The sequence below is a fragment of the Bactrocera latifrons genome, unplaced genomic scaffold, assembly GCF_001853355.1.
Source record: "Bactrocera latifrons isolate USDA-ARS-PBARC rearing strain unplaced genomic scaffold, ASM185335v1 scaffold_82, whole genome shotgun sequence".
Lineage (NCBI taxonomy): Eukaryota > Metazoa > Arthropoda > Insecta > Diptera > Tephritidae > Bactrocera > Bactrocera latifrons.
Window position 1 is genome coordinate 692118 of NW_017537512.1, and position 17644 is coordinate 709761.

Consider the following 17644-nt stretch of genomic DNA (forward strand, 5'->3'; position numbering starts at 1 on the left):
TTTTTTTTTTTTTATTAATTTTTTCAAATTAATTATTTTTGTTTCCAGAATGAATACACCGATTGGGAGAAGGCCATACGCAGTCCCCTTAGCTCACGTGATGCTACTCTCTCCTTTTTGAGTGATGGGCATACCGCGGCAGCGCTGATTAAACTAGGCTATATGCATAGCTTACGTGGTGGTCGCAGTTATTTTATACATTTTAAGCATAGAACAGTCGAAGAGGAGTATCCACAGGTAAGTGGCAACTCACCAATATGTAGCTACGGTTATAAAATTAAATAATATATATATAATAATAATAAGAAATCATATGAACAAAGTACTTAACAAGTACAGACAGCAAGAAAGTGGAAAACTTGTCAAAGAATACTCAAAGAAACTTTAATTACTTTTCCAAGTACCTTGGAATTATAAAATAATTAAATTTTCAACTTCCAATTACTTCTCTGTTCCTCATTTTCAATATAGAAGAGTTTTTTTTAATATTTAGCCAATTAAACTTATTGCCAACCTTCAAAAAAATTTCTATTTACTAAAATTTTATATTTCTACAAAAAAAAAAATTATCTCCTCCTCAGCGAACCGGCTCCGTTCGTGGTGAAGATGTGCCTTTTTGGTTAGGGTTACCCATTTCACCACTATTCCCGCACAACTATACAACTCAGGAGAAACAGATTAGTCGCCTTATGCTGCGCTATCTCGCGAATTTTGCGAAAACGGGGTAAGCAAGTAGTTAATTAAATATTTTATATATCGTCACCTAAAATGCAAAATAACGTAGCATCACTTTTCATAAGTTTATAGGCGCTATAATACTATACAACATACATATTGAAACAAAATTTGAGTTTTGCTTATAAAATGATTATATAGTATATTGAATTTTATGCTACATATACATATGTATGTAATATGATGTAGAGAATCGTAAGTAATAAAAAACTCAATTAGAATTTTTTTTTTTTTGCATTTTAGGAGACAATATGTAAACTATAAGACATATATATTAAATAAGTAGGAACGATTAACAGTGGGTTTTATGATCCAATTAGCACTTAAGTGGATTCTAATTTTATTAAAAATTATTTAAGTAATTTATTTATTTTTTTTTAATTTTGGATTTTTGCAAACTAAACGCAAATTTTGATGAGATAAAAAAATCAAATTTTATCTAATTATAAATAACTTAAATTAGATAGCAGTGACGTTAAGGATTGGAAAATAACTTAATTTAGATAGCAGTGACCTTAAGGATTGGAAAAAGCATTGCTAACTATTTAAAAATTTAATTAGTTTATAAATAAAAAAATGCTAATTATGGTTAATTTTTTTAATTTAATATTTTTTTTTAATTAAAGCCAGTTTGCGATTTTAAACTAAAAAACAGGTTTTATGAGTCTCTTGAAAAATAAAAATACTAAAGAAATTACTTTTTTAACTCTTTAAATCTCGCATAACATGGTTCTATTATATAAACAATAGAGTTGAAATATAGAGTTACCAACTATTAAAAAAATTTCAAAAGATAAAAAATTTTAAATAATGTTTTTTCAATCAAAAAATAATAAAAATCAAAAACATGTATTTTCGATCAAAAATCTTTAAAAATTATTTTGTTTAACAGTAAAATTCATTTTAAAAGTTTTGAGGGTTCAATATTTTTTTTTAATAATTTAATTGCTATAGATACATTAAAGTACTTGAAAAAAATATAAGTGTATTTAAAAAAAGATTTGTTTTAACTTAAATACTTTTTTTTTACTTTTTTTATATTATTTTATTTAATAGAGTAGAGTTCGAATGATTTTAAACACCTAGAGTAAGCATATAGAGTTGGCAACTATAAAACTTATAAAAAAAATTCTTTTACTAAAAATTGTCGTAAAATTTATTTTTTAATTTTATTTTTGTAAACAAAAAAATAATTTTCATTTAAATTTTTAGTTAAATTTTCTTTTTAATAAGAGTAAATAAATTGAATTTAAACAACTTCAGAAGGCTGCCATCTGCAAGCATAAAAAAAACCTGTTTTCCATAAAAAATTTTAAACTACATTTAAATATTTTTAAATTCTGCCTAACATGATTTTAGAGATTATATCTCAAAAGAGTACAAGTCAGTCGATTTTGGTTGGAACAAAATTGTCAGCAAAAAAATAAAAATTGTTTATTTAAAATTTTCTTAATTAGTTCTGCTTTTATTCAAAATTTAATTTTTTTAATATGATTTGGATCAAAAATGTCTCGTAAATCTCTATTTAAATTAAATAATAATAAAAATTACTCATAAAAATGTGTTTTTATTAATTTTTTTAATCTTTTTTTAATATGCTTTGAACCAAAACTTTCTTGTAAATCTCTTAACAGTGCTATCTAAATTAATTTTTATAATATTTTCCTCTCACGAAAGGAGTTAAATTTAACTTAAAATTCTAACCTGTATAATAATTAGATGTGAGAAACAATTTAGATATAAAACACTGTTAGCAGACATATGTTGGGATCCCTCGTATATCATTTTCTTTTTTCATTATTTTTTATTTTCATTCCAACTTTTTGCTATTTTCATAAATTATCGCATTAATTTTCTCACTGTACATATGTATATTGTATAATATATTTCATTTGATGTTACTCATACGCCATGTTATAACATTGGTACTCCCATATATATTACTCATACCACATTTGTTCTTGTATAAATATTACTCATACGCCTTGCTACCACATTTGTAGTTTCTTGTATAAATGTTACTCATACGCCATATTTACACATGAGTAACAATAATCACCTCATCACTCTTTCAGCAATCCAAATCATTCAGGTTTAGACACACCATCCATAGCTGCATCAGCATCCCGTTCACCAGGTTATATCACTGCACAACTCGACCATGGCAAAGTGAAACGCGCCTCACTCAAAACACTAAATGCCGTCAACAAGTTCTTCAACCTCACCATACCACATCAACTCAGCCTGCAACATGCCAGTTTGCTGGACACGAGCGGTGCCATAAATCTCGCGCTCATCTACAATCAGCGACGTAGCGGTGCAATGCGTGAACGACGCGCTTACTACAAACGACATATGCACAACAGCAACAACAATAATAATAATAATAACAACGAATCGAATGAATTACTCAACGCGGCATTAAGATTTGTTGCCGACGAGCCGAGCCTTGGACGTGGTGAACATTTACCCTTCTGGGATGCCTACGATGTGGTGAATCAACTCTACTTGGAATTGGGTAAGAGTCTAAGAAGACGGCTGCTTTGTGTGGGTAATGACAGTAAATGTATTTTCTTTATTTCCGAAATGTTTTCAGGTAATAAGGCAGAGGTGCAGAGTCATTATCGCGGTCACAAATTGTCCATGTGGTTGAATTTGATACCACAATTGCACAAGCATTCCAATATCAATGATCAGTCCATGCGCCATCATCAGTTTCCCGATGACATCAGTAATCGTGATTTGTACGAAGGTAAATTGCAGCCAATGAATGTGTAAAAAATTTAGTAAAAGCAAATAAATTCTCGCCCATACAGGTGTCGTACGTCCACAAATGCAAACGAAACCGCCGGATGATGAGGATACCGTGGTGGTGAAGACGCCAAAATCGACAACAGCCACAAAGGCTGTGAGTAATAATACTAAGACTGGTATTAATACTTTGATTGGCGCTACAACAACAGGTAATACTTGGAGCTTATCTGCTACGGATCCTTACTCTTATTCTTCATTATTTCCTTAAACAAAAATCTATGACAGCTATATGGTGAAGTGGTCCGATTTGAATAATATTTTCGGAGTTTATAGCAGTTCCGACAAATAAGTAGCTTATAGGGGTAAAAGGGGTCTGTGCAAAGTTTTAGAAGGGTATCTATAGACCAACGAACATAGCTAAGTCGACTCACTTCATCCCGATAATTTATATAAATTATACTCTATAGTTACTCCGACATTCCCTTCTACCAAAGTCTTTGCCGCACTCTCCATTAATTTAAAGTTGGAAAAGAACAATAAAGATTGGTCCAAAGCAGGAATAAATCATCAGAAATACATATATCGGATCTGAAGAAATCGGTGTTAACCGACAGGGTTGTCTAGGTTCCAAGAACGAACTGGAATTTTTACCCAAGTATAATTTGTCAGATCGGCAGCCATCCTTGAAATTATTTGTGAAATATTTTCTACAGCTACAACAATAGAATTCTTCTACCTTTTCTTGGCAGCACAACTGTGGGTTAATCTGGGCCGAGAACCCAAAAACTTCATTAGTTGCCTACAATCTCTACGAGGCCGTACCAGTTATGCATCTCAAAAGCAGAAAGATCACCATGCACTTGGTGCTTCCATTGAATGCTTGGGCGTCCTTGAAAGGATCTTCTATATCTCTCCGTCCTATTTCCACATCTGATAAAAAAATACTCCGTAATGAAGTGTTAATCTTTATTAAATGAATAGTCATAAAAAACCCTGTGACAGTCCTTGATTGCATGCTAGAGCGGATCTCCTCTTTCCATCCGTCCTGGTTCTTTCCTGTAAGAGTCCAGTCCTTATCCTAGGAGCAACATCCAATTGTACAGGTCGCTAGGGTTAGAGTCTTTGTATATATTAAAATTTAGAGAACCGTCTTAATAATGTCTGACAACAGGTTCTGAACATTCTAAGCGGTCTCCAAATTAGTGGTGATAATATGACATACACTAGGCGGAGGGATATGGTCTGAAGACCGATATAAGAAAATAACATCTTCCCAACAAGTCCATATCTTACAACAGACTTTTTCTGGGAACTCTTCTTCATCTTTATTGACGTGGACACCACTTACGCAGTTATAGCCGATTTAACAACGCACCAGTCGTTTCTTATTTTTGGTTTTTGGCGACAATTCGAGATACCAAGTGCAGCCAGGTGTTTCTCCACCTGATCTCTCCAACGGGAGGAAGGTCTTCCTTTTCTTCTGCTTCCACCGACGGGTACTGAATCGAAAACTTTCAATACTGAAATGTTCTCTTCCATCCGGACAACATGTCCTAGCCAGGAACTCTATTATCACGATAACTCTGAACATTTCGAAAATAGTGGAGTTTATGTAGCCGACATAACCTTTCTTTTTTGATATTGTCGGGAGAAAGCCGTCCGACATTCGAAAATAAGAATTTTTATACAATGTTACCTGGTTCTAACCCAAATACGAAAATAACATTATTTCTATTATTTTACTTAGTCCTAACTTAAAGTTATATAACCTAAATTACGGACCACTGGTCGAGCAACAATCGGGGCTGTGTCGCAAACTCCACTACCCTAAAAATCCTTGAACTATTCCAAGTTTATAAAGTTTATACCACCGACATGGTCGCCTTTTATACCAAATAATATTTTCCGAAGTCATTGCATCTACTTATTTTCACACACCCTTCTCTTTAATCCACAGAATGCAACCCTGACGGCACGATATATGCGAACATTGGCGATAGCGCGTCCACACAACAGCCCGCAGCAACGGAAAATCGCACAATGCTGGAGAATGGTGGTCAACAAAAGGATCTGGCGACCGCCTCCACCGGACTCATCGGCAATTTGGAAATGTTCCGACGCTTGAGCGGCAAACAATTTCCCAGCTACACCACAGCGCTGGTGGCCACCGTTGCCGTTGGTTGTTTCTTGCTCACACTAAACATACTCATCTTCGCCGGCATTTATCATCAGCGCGAAAAGCGTGCACGTGACGCCAAAACCAAAGAGGAACTACAAGACACGAATGAGACCAGCAAAACGGCTAGCATACTCAAATTGAATACGCTGGGCGATGATGATGGCAGCATGCGCTTTGATGCGCTCACCAGCGGCAAGAGTACGGTCGTTTTCAGCGAATACAACTACTACGATGAGAAGCCGCCGAAAGGTTGCGGTAAGGATGAGAAGCTGCTAGTCGAACTTCCTCCCACACAAACAACCGCACATATGGAATTGAATTGGCCCGGCGGCGGCGGTGGTTCGAGCAGCACCTTGGACTTGCTGAAGACGAAACATCACAGCGCTTTAGAGGCGGCCAACTATAGCGGCTGCAAGGAAGCAGCGGCGGATATGCAGCATCTACAAGGCATCAGTAATATCGAAATGGCCACATACAGCGCACAAATGCCACTGGCACCCGGCATAGCGGTGCTCGAAACGGCGCTAATGCCGAGCAGACGTAGCTCGTTCATGGCTAGTGGCAGTCAGACGTCCATGCAATTCGATTATGCAGTACAATCGTCGGATCAGTTGTCGTTCAAGGAAATCGAGAATGCGGTCAAAGTGTCTAACGATGACATTGTCAATGATTTGGATGATGATATACCGGAACCGCCACCACCGCCACGTTCATTTCAAAGCGCACACCTGCAACAACAACAGCAGCAGCAGCAGCAACAGCAAGGTGGCATTTTGCGTTCGTCGGGCTCAAATACGGTTTCGTCTACGAGCGGCAAGAAACGTGTACATATTCAAGAGATTTCGGTTTAGTCTTACTCCAATACGAATGCTTATGTAGGTATGCATACAATTACTAATGAATACTATAAATGAATATCGTACAATGTACTAACTATTCTAGAAATATTTCTCTTTTTAATTTTTTTTTTACTTTCTTTTGCCGTTAGTTTAGCAAAATCTAGTTTTATTGTTGATATTTATTACTTTTTTTTAAACAATCAAATTTTTCCGTTAACTTAGCAAACAAATAGTTCCAGCACATGTGCAGTTACTTCAACTGTAGCTGATTTTCACTAAACATTACTATATTCTATACTTCCGAAATGTTACCCTGATTTTCGCGTTCGCTTTTTGGTGGCGCCCAAGATATGTCTCTAACTGGCTTCTTATTTAGCAAATAAACACCTAACATATTCTGCTGTAAATTATATAATATTTACGTATATATATATATATATTATATATTTAGGAAAATTTCAGATACAATACGCATATTTGTGCGTATTAAAATAAAAATAAAAAAAGGTAAAAAATAATTATTTATTGTATAATATATTGTATGGTGACTATATGAATGTAAAATGTAATGTAAGAATCAAATTCTTTTTTAGTACTAATAAATTTATATTTATTGTTGGACAAAATTAAAACACGAGCTAGTTTTAATGGTAAACCGAAGATATACACTGTGGGCAACAAATAGTAAGACTTTCTAATTTACCTTTCCCGTGAAAATAGTATTTTTTTATTTTTTTTTTTCTAGTTCAGTATACCAGTCATGTGCTGAACACATAGAGAGCGACAGACTTCATGCGACTGTCAAATATAAAGGTACGCACGTTCTTAAGGACACAGTTATTCAGCTACACGACTGCATAACTGTCTCCATAAGAAAGTGTGTATTTTAATATTTGATAGATGGCGCTTGAAGTTTGTCGCTCTCTATGCGTTCAGCACATCAGTGTCATCTGTGTCAAGTGTCAAATAAAAATAATAAGCAGTTTTAAATATACACTTGTCTTTCTGTAGTACATAAAGTGTATCCGGCGATATTTACGATGAGTGAAATTATTCAACAAAGAAGCTCCATTAAATTTTGTAAGCGGAAGCAAATTTCTGGTGCCAAAGCATTCAGAATGTTGATAAATACCTTCGCTGATATTTGTTTTCGCCAGCAAGTGTTTTGTTTGATACAAATAATTCAAACAGGGTCGAAAGCGCGTTGATGGCGAACCACATCCAGGACGGCCATGAACGTCAACTGGTGATGAACACGTCATTAAAATAACGGAATTGATACCTGAGAATGGACGATTAACAGTCAAAGATCTTGCTGGCATCGTTGGAATATCGGAAGGGGCAGTGAAAATCATTTTGAAAGATCATTTGGGCCTAAGGAAGGTTAAAGCACTATTGGTTCCAAAATCACTTAATTTTTTCGAAAAACAACGTCATGTCAAAGATGACCCAAACACGAAAAACCAGAAAAATTATCATAATCAAGGTTATGTTGACAGTTCCTTCGAGTATTGAGGTGTGGTGCAATACCTTCCGACCGGCCAAAGTGTCTACAAGGAATACTATTTGAATGTTATGCGTCGTTGGCGCAAAGTTATTCGTAAAATGAGGCCGGTATTTTGGGCGGACAACTCAAAGTTTTTGCTCCACGATAATACACCGTCGCATACTGCATACTGATTCTTCCTGAAATTTCGACCAAATATTCAATAATTGCAATATCGTGCCACAACCAACGTATTCACCTGATTTAACTTCGTTTGACTTCTGGTTATTCAGCAAACTCAAACGATTGCTCGGGGTAACTATTTTGAGAAAATTGAGGACGTTAAACGTGAATGGCTACGCGCATTAAAGACTATTCCGGAAATAGATTTTAGCAACTGTTTCGAGGATTGAAAAAAACATTGGCACAATTGTATTGCAGTCAAGGGGTATTACTTAGAAGGGGACAAGAAAGATTTTGAAGAATAAATTAAGAATTTTAAAATTATAAGCAATCTTTTACTATTTTTTGTTAAATCACCGAAGCATAAAACCATACGCTGATCATTTATATATGCATACATCTATTATCAGGTTTTCGGCTCCATGTCGCAGAACCAACAGTTTGCACTAGAAGACATACCAATAATAAATCGGTGCTTCTTGAACTTGAAGTTCCCAGTGAAAAGTACAACAATTATTAGAGGTTGATTCCATTTCCAACATAGTGAGGTTATAATCAGTGATTAGCAACTTTGTCTGGCGCATGCTTCTGAGTTATTGTCAATACTTTTGCTTGGAAAATATTCCGAAACCTTCCCGCATGTATGGATTGGCGAACCAGCACCTACTTCTCAAGGCAAGATTTTGAGCCATCAGTCCACCACTAGTTCTTCCCTTAGCATGGAGTTATTCCATTCTGCTTTACTGCCGAAGGCAACTTCTTTGTGAAACTTTAACTAAGGCTTTAATTTTTACAGACGACAATATTTTGCCTTTTCCACACCCCTCTACTGCCACAAAGGGCACGATATGCTGCGCTGTATGATTGAGTACTATATGCAGCTGTCTGACCCAACCCCGGGATTCACAAGCGCAGACAAACCGTTCCCACAGCAGTCGGGTCTACGTAACCGGAACGGACCCGGATTTTTATCCTGTTAAGGAATGTCAACTTGGTAGAATTCTGCCGATACAACAACAACAAATCTCTGCAGATTCGACATTTGAAGTCAAATCAAAGTCTGCAATAGAGGAAAAGTTAAGATTTAAATGTTTTTCCATCTGTAGAAATCTCTCCAAATAGTTTTGAGTTTATCTTTATTTTACTTTTTCTCAGCTTTGACAAGTTTCCATGAAGTCTAATAGGTTGGCGGAGAGATATTTATACACACATTTATGTACAAATTAAATTTGTTCGCCAACTATTTTATATTTAAAATTTCTGCATTTTATTAGTGCTAAATTACAAAATAACTTATTCAAACTTAAATATACTCTATACTTGTACAAAACAAGTATAGCAACTCGCAAATATAAGTAATTCAGCACACATGCACGTTGACTTTAATATTAGCTCAAAACGTAAAAGTGTTCACAGTCGTGGCACAATTTGCAGTAGTACTATATACTACATATATATTTATGTATATATTTTTAAACGATTTGCGTTATAAACTTTTCTTCATTTCTTATTTCAGAAATATCGAATATCGATTATTTTATTAAAAACTAGTTGGTTACACTTTTTACATGCGGCTCTATTGGGTCTTACGGGCATGAATGTCTTTCTTCTTACACATTAAAATTAGCGACAGTTAATATACCCCACAGTACAATATACCCAATTAATTTGCGAGTTTCGGGAAGAATCAAAACCACACTAGCATAACACTAGCTACTATCAAGTGATATACTAATCATTTTCGACTTGCGTCGTTTCTTTGTAGGCGTTGTAAACGAATCGTCTAATTCTTCCTTTTTAATTTGTGTTGCATTCAATAATTCACCATTTGTCTTCTTCGTTTTACTTTTCACAGTAGCTTTGTCAGTTTTAGTATTTTCTTGTTCTACACTATCGGCTTGTTTACGTTTCCTTTTCTCCGATGAAGGCTCTTTTTTGATAGGTGTTGGTGTAGGAATTGGCACCACACTTTCGCTAGCTTTTCTCTTTCTTTTACTGGAATTAGCTTTATCTTTGTTTTTGGTTGCTTTCTTGGGAGTGCATTCCTCTTCTGATTCCTTTTCTTGCTTGATTAGATTTACTAATTCGTCTAGCTCTTGATTATCACGCGTCTCAATGCCAGAATCTATATTACTATCAGCACTTTCCGGTTCAACTTTTATAAATTTATGCTGCAAATAATAWATTTAAAATTAATAGTATAAATAAATAAAAAGTGGCATGGTCCAAATTTAAAAAAATTTTCCACTTACCGTAATTTTATCGCCACTAGCTGTCACAAGATCGCCTTCAATATACGGGAAGACATTTTGTAAATTGAAATTTTTTATACGAAATTGCACCGTGTCATCCATTTTAAACTCCTCCTTATTGAGCTTAGCTGCAAACCTAATGCTCACATTGAAAACTCTGTAAATAATTACGCCGATATGATGGTTGCCAATGTGCTTCACCACACCGCTCAATATCGCACCAGCGATTGGACAGAACACATAGCAATCGGCGTTCACGTCAACATGTATTCGTGGATCATCCGCTCGCAAGGCAGCTAACTTGCTCAACACTTTAATATTCTTTATGTCCAAGACAATACCTTCTAGACTGTCATCATAGTAGCCAACTTTGCGTCGCATTATATGAGCACTGAGCGCATGTTTAAAATCGGCAAGACAATATGGACCTAATGATATATGTAAGTTGGAATTTATTTTACGCACACAGGAACCTTCTTGTTTCGTATAAGATTCCAACTCTTTTATGCTATATTTTACATATTCTTGCAGTCTTTTTGCCATTTTTATTTCATAAAATCGACACTAAATTCTAAACATTAGCACAAGCACATTGATTTTGATTCCAACCAAATTCCAACCTTGTCAAATGTCAATTCAAAGTACTGCGACACTGAACACACGCTGAGAGTGAGTTAAACGCTGAACATACCCTTTCAGCATTAAGCCTATATCAGTAAACAATATGAACCATTAACAGCTATTAATTTGAAAAACTTCAATTTTTGTTTCAAATAAAACACGAAATTGTTGTAATATAGTTTGCATTTAAATCGTATCACGGGTTATTGTAATATCGTGGCATACACATATGGCAGCATTGCGGCGAATTCGCAAACCGCCATCTCAGCTGATTGCCGATTTACTATTGTATTACAATTTGCTTATATTTGTAAAACTTGTTGTTTTTCAGGTAGCACTACAATTTTACACAAAAAAACAATAAAAATTGTGCATTCAATTACGTTCGCAACGTGTCCGTTAAGGGTGACCGTCGGAAATTATACATTTTTTCTAGTCCTATCGTACAACACTAATACCATTACTTAGCGCTATATTAGTAGCTTATCTTTTGTGAAAATGTTTATCTAACAATAAAATCACAAAAAGCCGAATGAAACAAATATTTTAAGTATTTAAATAATAACGTTGATATAGTTGGAATAGGCACATCGATAACTAATAATGGTATCGGCAGCGCATAAACGTTTGTTAATTGTGTTTACACTTGTGCTGGTCTTCCTTTTTGTACGCTATGTGCTCTTCCATGGTGCCATACTGACTGTAAGTATATATGAATAAATTACAATAATAATCAAATGTTTAACGACATAAAATGTGTAATTTATTTCCTCCTCGTTTAAACTAATAGCCACCACCAGAGCCCAAACGCTCTCCAGGCGCGCCCGTGTTGGTGTCGGTGTACTATGAAGCATTATGTGGTGATTCAAAGCATTTCATAATCAAACAATTACTACCGGCATTTAGACAAGCTGCACCACTAATGGATATAGAATTGATACCATATGGCAAGGCACAAACCTTTATCAATTCCGATGGTGGTTATCGTTTTGAATGCCAACATGGCAATGTCGAATGCGAGGGTAACATGTATCATGCCTGTGTGATTGAGGCCATTGAAAATCCACAAACTCGCCTTAATATGGTTGCATGTATGATACGTGATAATCGAAATCCTAAAGAGGTTATGCTTAAGGTAACTAAATAAATTGATCTAACTATATTCGTAAAGATCTTATAACTTTTGCCACCCGGCACTTATTGCTTTGTAAGTGCTTTGCATGTTAATATGGTAAGAAAGCGTGCAATTATATTCATGTAAAACAACACAATGAATGTATTCACACGCTAACTTCACACCAGCTGCTGTTACTTTTTTGCAATCGTCTGAGCACAAAAAATGCATATACATATGTATATTTTTATTTTGTTTACGGAATATATTGTGTGCCAACGCAATTGTTTATATATTTACAAAGCTTTTTTGTCTTTATCTTTTTAATTTATATAACATTTTCTTACAGTGTGCTCGCCAACATAGTGTTGAAGACACTGATCTCATACAAAAATGCTTTAGCAGTGATCATGCTGGAGAATTGCTAAAACTTAACGGCGACGCCACACATGCACTGCGACCGTCAGTTAGTTTTATACCCACTATCACACTGGATGGTGCTCAACATCGTCAACCAGCCATTTTAAAAGACTTGTTGGGTGAAGTATGCCGAATAATTGGCGATCCACAGAAAGTCAAAGAATATTGCGTTACATAGAATGAGCATTGGACGTTTGCCAAATGGCGAAATATGTATGAAACAAGTAACGCAGCACATATGAACAATAAGTCATCCATTTTTGTGTAGCCCGTAACAAATGCATTTTTTTAAAACTTATCATTTTGCATATTTTACCGCATGAATTTTTAAATTAAGCTAAAAATTTATATATATATATATATTTTTAAAGCATTTATGAAGTAAGCACAAAATGAAAAATATGTATTTTTTAAACAACTTTCAAATGATATTACTTACTTTTAATTATGGCGTTTGTAAAAGCATTATTGTTGTTGTAAATACAGCTGTAAAAACAAGTGCTTGAATCCACCTAACATATTTTGTCTGATTAATGAAAAAAATCTTAAAATATAAGTAAATATAACAAATTAGCCAATAGGAATTGTCACATTGGTATGAATAGTATTTACCTTATGATAACAAAATTATCTGAAGTACGTGACACATTTTTTTCTTGTGGTGACGGCCGTAAATCCCATTTTGCTCTTGCAAAAAATTACACTCTGCACACTTACTCCTTTTAAGTACACACTTTATTTGCAATTATAAAAGCCGTCTCAAGTTCTTTGTAGTGTTGATATTGCATTTTTACAAAATTGGTCACTTTACAACATATCCGCGAATTTATGAAACAACAACACAACGCACAACAATTTCTTTATAAATTGTACAACAAATGTACAAAAGTTTGTTCTTAAATTTCACTAACTAATAACAATCTCATTTGGCGTAATATTAATATTTATGTTTTCATCGAGTACACACGCTTTATCAATTGGCTTGTCAGCATCAACATTGCTATCTTTCAGCACTAAAGCAAAACGCTTCATAAGACAACTTTTGGCATCACACAAGCTGAGCGCTAGATCCAACTTAACCTCTTCCGCCGCCGGCAGCAAAGCGGCATTGCGCTCAAATTGCAAATTCATTACACCATTAGTTATTTGGCCTGAAGTCGCTGACGCTTTCAAACCCGGTGTAGCACTTTTTAGTGTCCAACGTTGTGGTGCCGCCTCAGTGAACTTCAATTCGTTGGTTAAATTGATATTTACATGCAACTTCAATTGCACACAGGTGCGCAATGGCACGTTTTTGAGCAGTTGCAAGCCGCTACTAAGTGCTGAATCCGTTTCCGTGTCACTTGTGGCGGCCGCAATTGCATTGAAGTCTAGTATGAAAGGTTTCGCGTTAAATGTGTTCATATCCACCAATAGTATGCGGTGATTATTGGTGTCAGCGATGTAAAGCAATTGGCCGCTGGCGTCGAAGCACAAGCCCGCAGGTTCATTGAATTGTAATGGCGCGCCACTTTCATCCTTAATCAACAGTGTTTCTATACAACTTGTGGCAGTGTCTATGACTTTGATTTTGTGATTGTAGGTGTCGGCGACAAATATTTTATCAGTTGCACTGTTATAGGTGACAGCAAGCGGATGCTGTAACTTTGCATTATACTGTTTGCCATCGATGTCACCGAATGCAAATAAATTCTGCAATGTAAATTATAAATAAATATAAAGTATCGATATATTAAATGTTGTCTACTTACTAATGGATTACGATCGCCGCCCACAACGGGCATTACTTTGCCATCCACCATTGACACTTTACGTATGCTGGAACTCTCACTGTCCGCAATGTAGAGAAAATTTTTGCCCAAAGCTAAGCCAGAAGGTTGTGCGAATGCGGCATTTTGTGGATATGAATTATTGCGATTCTCCTCCATTCCATTACCGATAATTGCTACGCATGCACGTGGATCTAACTGCCGGTATTTCCACCAAATGATACCCTCCGGAAAGTAACCCCAAATTTGGTGAGTGCCAGCCATAGCCACTAAAACTATCGCTTTTTCAGGTACATTACGTTCATCCAAATGGAATGACATATCCATGTCGCGCATACGGAACGCAGCTATGTCCCAAGGCGATGAGATGGCTTGTAGCGGACCCAATTTACCGCCCACACGATCATTGCCCTGTTGTCCGGTGCCGGCGAGAGTTTCGACACGACACGCACTCAATGTTATTTGGCGTAAAGCATGATTTTCTGTATCGGCGACAATTAAAACGTCATCATCTAGAAAATCCAGACCTTGTGGTGAGTTAAAACGGGCCGTCGCAAAATCACCATCAACGAAGCCAGCCGTGCTGCCTCCTATGCGTTGACGCACTACACCAGCGCTATCAAAAATTAAAACACGATGATTGCCGGCATCAGCAACAGCAAATTGTCCATTCTCGCTACGCGCAATTTTTGCCGGAAAACGTAAGTTTGACGCTGGCTCCGCATCGGTGGACAATTTGAGTGGTAGCGCGGAGTTATCGATTTCACCCTTTGCTTTGTAATGACGTAATGCCTGTTCGGTAAAGCTTTGTAGAAAAGCGCCATGTCCTTCACCCATAAGTAGCAACATTGGCGCACCACTGGGACTCAGCACCAGTAGTGATGGCCAGCAACGTATGCCAATTGCGCGCCATAGTGTCATGTGCGCATCGTTCACGATGGGGTGTGTAATACCGTAACGTTGTACTGCAGAGAGTATGTTCGCACCATCCTTTTCATTTTCGAATTTGGGACTATGCACACCGATCACAACAAGACCACTTTCCGGTGGATAGAGTTCTTCGAGCGCATGCAGTTCTGGCAAAATGTGCATACAGTTGATGCAACAGTAGGTAAAAAAATCGAGTACAACTAGCTTGCCATTCAGTGACTTCAAAGGCAACGGTCGTGTAACATTGAACCAATCGAGATCTGAGAATATTTATACAATAGTATTCACATACAAAAATTGGTAAATAATTAATTAAAAACCTTCTTGGAATTCGATCTTCATATTTTTTACAGGTGCTAGTGCTGCGTCTGCATCCCAACGACATAGGAAATCAGCAAAGACTTTAGCTTTCTCTGTGCCATCTTTGGCACGGCGAAAACGCCCTTGCAATTCCTCAGTAGTGTAAGCCAATATATCCATTGGATCCAAAGGTTCCGTATCCATTATAGCTCCTCGCAACTGCTTGTGAAATACTGCTAAATGACCAATGCAGCCGCCCAGAAATCTTTTGAATGGCGAAGCAATTTTGATTGTTAAAATATGTGAAACACTGTATATGTACAAATATATTGTAAATTTAGGCGATGATGAAAGTCCGTAAATGTTGCCACATCTGACAAATTTATGTAAAGCGAAAAGCAGAAACGGTTGGGTAGGAAAAACAGTTGGTTGAGATGTCCGGTAACTTGTTGTATTAGGGAAGAGAATGAGAAGCCAGCAACACTTTTGACGGCGAAAGATTTAGAAGCGGAAGTCTTTGTGAAGTAGTGTAAGCGGAAAGAGTTTTGCGGCAATTGCTAAAATGTAAATCAATAATTGATTAAACCAACTTAATAACGTTAACTCAAATGTATCTACAAATCAACGGTAAAAATGTTTCATGCATAATTGCATGTTTATAAATAATTAGCTGCTATATTTATACATACAAAAAAGATTTCCCACAGCAACCCGCACTTTGCTGCAGGAGTTCATGTTATCTGCACTGCAAACTGTTTGCTGTAATCTTGGAAACGGAAGTATATCTATCGAATTGGAATACCAACAAAAAAAATTATTAAGGTAACATGTATTTATTCAATCATACTTAAGTGTATTAAACAGTGCAGAGTTTTCATCGTTGTATATAACCTAACTTAGCTCAAACCAACTCTTCACAAAATGGCGTCACGTTAATAACTGACATATGTATATACGCTAACGTATTTGAAACATAAACAAAAGTTATGGTAGACAAAATGAAAGGTTATATATTTTAATTATTCAAAGTAAAATTTTTTAAGATAAAAATTAAGGATAAAACCTGAAACAAAAAATACTCTCTGTAAGATATGGTTAACAAAAATGCCGGGTTCCCCATTATTATTTCAATATTAAAACACAATTGCCTTGATCCGAAGATATTTATATATTTTATTGTATAAAATAAAGGAACATCATAATTTGTTAAAGTGTGTACTTAAAATTGATAGTTTTTTTACACTTGCCTTTTGAAGTGTGTGCCGTTATTGATACAAACATTTAATAAATTTTACGTAAAATATATAGTAATTGTGTGCTAATAATGTTAAAATATTTACATATATGTATTATACATATACATATGTGTTTATATGTTATATTTATTTATATACTTTCTTTGTGTTAAATATTCTTTTTTTTTTCATAACTTCATAAATGTATATTCTGTATAGAAAGTCCTTAAATATTTTATTTCATTATTATGTTCGTTTTTTTTTTTTAAGATTAAGAGAGAGAGACATATGTCAAGATTGTTTTTTTGTTTTTTTTTTTTCATTTTGTGGGAGAGCAAAAAAAAGGTAGATTTTGTTTTTTATTGCTTTCCATTAACAATTATCTATGTATATATGTATATTGTGTTGTTTTTATGTTTTTTAACGATTCTACATACTTTTCGGTGTGCGTGGGTACATAACGTAAATTCACTTTCTTGCCATAGTTAATTAATTAGTTATAATGTAAAAGTGATTATGAATGACACTTAAATGACAATAGTTGAACAACAGCGAAGACAATCAAAAAAATATATATTTATTTTATTTAGTTAAAAATTTTGCTTGTTTTTATTTTGTGTATTTATAAAGGCCCAAACAAGTTGACAGCTGGATGGTCGTCGGCAGTGTTGCCCAAAAATTGAGCATACAGTTCCTTGTAACGATCCAATGACAGACCACCGCGTTTCCTGTCTTCGTCCTGTTTTTGAATGCAAATAAATAAAAATAAAATCAAAAAAGTTGAAACAAAAAATAGTTTTTCCAAAAAAATAATTTAAATATTTAAT

The 17644-nt window shown here is 35.3% G+C and overlaps 5 protein-coding genes across 5 annotated transcripts in view; 2 read left to right on the forward strand and 3 right to left on the reverse strand.

The window, feature by feature from the left end:
- LOC108976948 overlaps positions 1-6974 on the forward strand; it is a 17462-nt gene extending 10488 nt beyond the window's left edge. The window contains exons 8-13 of the mRNA XM_018946400.1: positions 49-237; positions 582-724; positions 2811-3253; positions 3332-3487; positions 3552-3698; positions 5447-6974. Coding sequence (XP_018801945.1) covers positions 49-237; positions 582-724; positions 2811-3253; positions 3332-3487; positions 3552-3698; positions 5447-6519 — 2151 coding nt within the window. The 3' untranslated portion in view covers positions 6520-6974. The remainder of the gene's footprint in view (positions 1-48; positions 238-581; positions 725-2810; positions 3254-3331; positions 3488-3551; positions 3699-5446) is intronic.
- Positions 6975-9417: 2443 nt separating this feature from the next.
- Positions 9418-11049, reverse strand: LOC108976974 (DNA-directed RNA polymerase I subunit RPA43). Its single transcript, XM_018946441.1, has 2 exons — positions 10429-11049; positions 9418-10347 (listed from the first exon to the last, which is right to left on the reverse strand). Exons 1-2 carry the CDS (start codon positions 10969-10971, stop codon positions 9886-9888), a joined length of 1005 nt encoding a protein of 334 aa, XP_018801986.1. The 5' UTR covers positions 10972-11049; the 3' UTR covers positions 9418-9885.
- A 226-nt stretch (positions 11050-11275) lies between these two features.
- On the forward strand, positions 11276-12920 carry LOC108976975 (gamma-interferon-inducible lysosomal thiol reductase). The gene is made up of 3 exons (XM_018946442.1): positions 11276-11751; positions 11840-12184; positions 12513-12920. The coding sequence occupies exons 1-3, from the start codon at positions 11653-11655 to the stop codon at positions 12759-12761; spliced, it is 693 nt and encodes a 230-aa protein (XP_018801987.1). The 5' UTR covers positions 11276-11652; the 3' UTR covers positions 12762-12920.
- A 376-nt stretch (positions 12921-13296) lies between these two features.
- LOC108976973 (NHL repeat-containing protein 2) lies at positions 13297-16157 on the reverse strand. Its single transcript, XM_018946439.1, has 3 exons — positions 15603-16157; positions 14335-15542; positions 13297-14275 (listed from the first exon to the last, which is right to left on the reverse strand). The coding sequence occupies exons 1-3, from the start codon at positions 15784-15786 to the stop codon at positions 13490-13492; spliced, it is 2178 nt and encodes a 725-aa protein (XP_018801984.1). The 5' UTR covers positions 15787-16157; the 3' UTR covers positions 13297-13489.
- A 931-nt stretch (positions 16158-17088) lies between these two features.
- Positions 17089-17644, reverse strand: part of LOC108976976 (sarcoplasmic calcium-binding protein, alpha-B and -A chains) — an 11578-nt gene continuing 11022 nt past the window's right edge. Inside the window, exon 6 of the mRNA XM_018946443.1 lies at positions 17089-17556. Coding sequence (XP_018801988.1) covers positions 17440-17556 — 117 coding nt within the window. The 3' untranslated portion in view covers positions 17089-17439. The remainder of the gene's footprint in view (positions 17557-17644) is intronic.

Excerpts from the sequence above, each read along its gene's own strand:
- LOC108976973 (XM_018946439.1), bottom strand. The coding sequence starts at position 15,786 with ATGGATACGGAACCTTTGGATCCAATGGATATATTGGCTTACACTACT. Across the intron at positions 15,543-15,602 it reads GAAGATCGAATTCCAAGAAG|ATCTCGATTGGTTCAATGTT; the intron begins GTTTTTAATTAA and ends AAATATTCTCAG. Across the intron at positions 14,276-14,334 it reads GCGGCGATCGTAATCCATTA|AATTTATTTGCATTCGGTGA; the intron begins GTAAGTAGACAA and ends TTTACATTGCAG.
- LOC108976975 (XM_018946442.1), top strand. The coding sequence starts at position 11,653 with ATGGTATCGGCAGCGCATAAACGTTTGTTAATTGTGTTTACACTTGTG. Across the intron at positions 11,752-11,839 it reads TCCATGGTGCCATACTGACT|CCACCACCAGAGCCCAAACG; the intron begins GTAAGTATATAT and ends TTAAACTAATAG. Across the intron at positions 12,185-12,512 it reads CTAAAGAGGTTATGCTTAAG|TGTGCTCGCCAACATAGTGT; the intron begins GTAACTAAATAA and ends ATTTTCTTACAG.
- LOC108976974 (XM_018946441.1), bottom strand. The coding sequence starts at position 10,971 with ATGGCAAAAAGACTGCAAGAATATGTAAAATATAGCATAAAAGAGTTG. Across the intron at positions 10,348-10,428 it reads CTAGTGGCGATAAAATTACG|CATAAATTTATAAAAGTTGA; the intron begins GTAAGTGGAAAA and ends TATTATTTGCAG.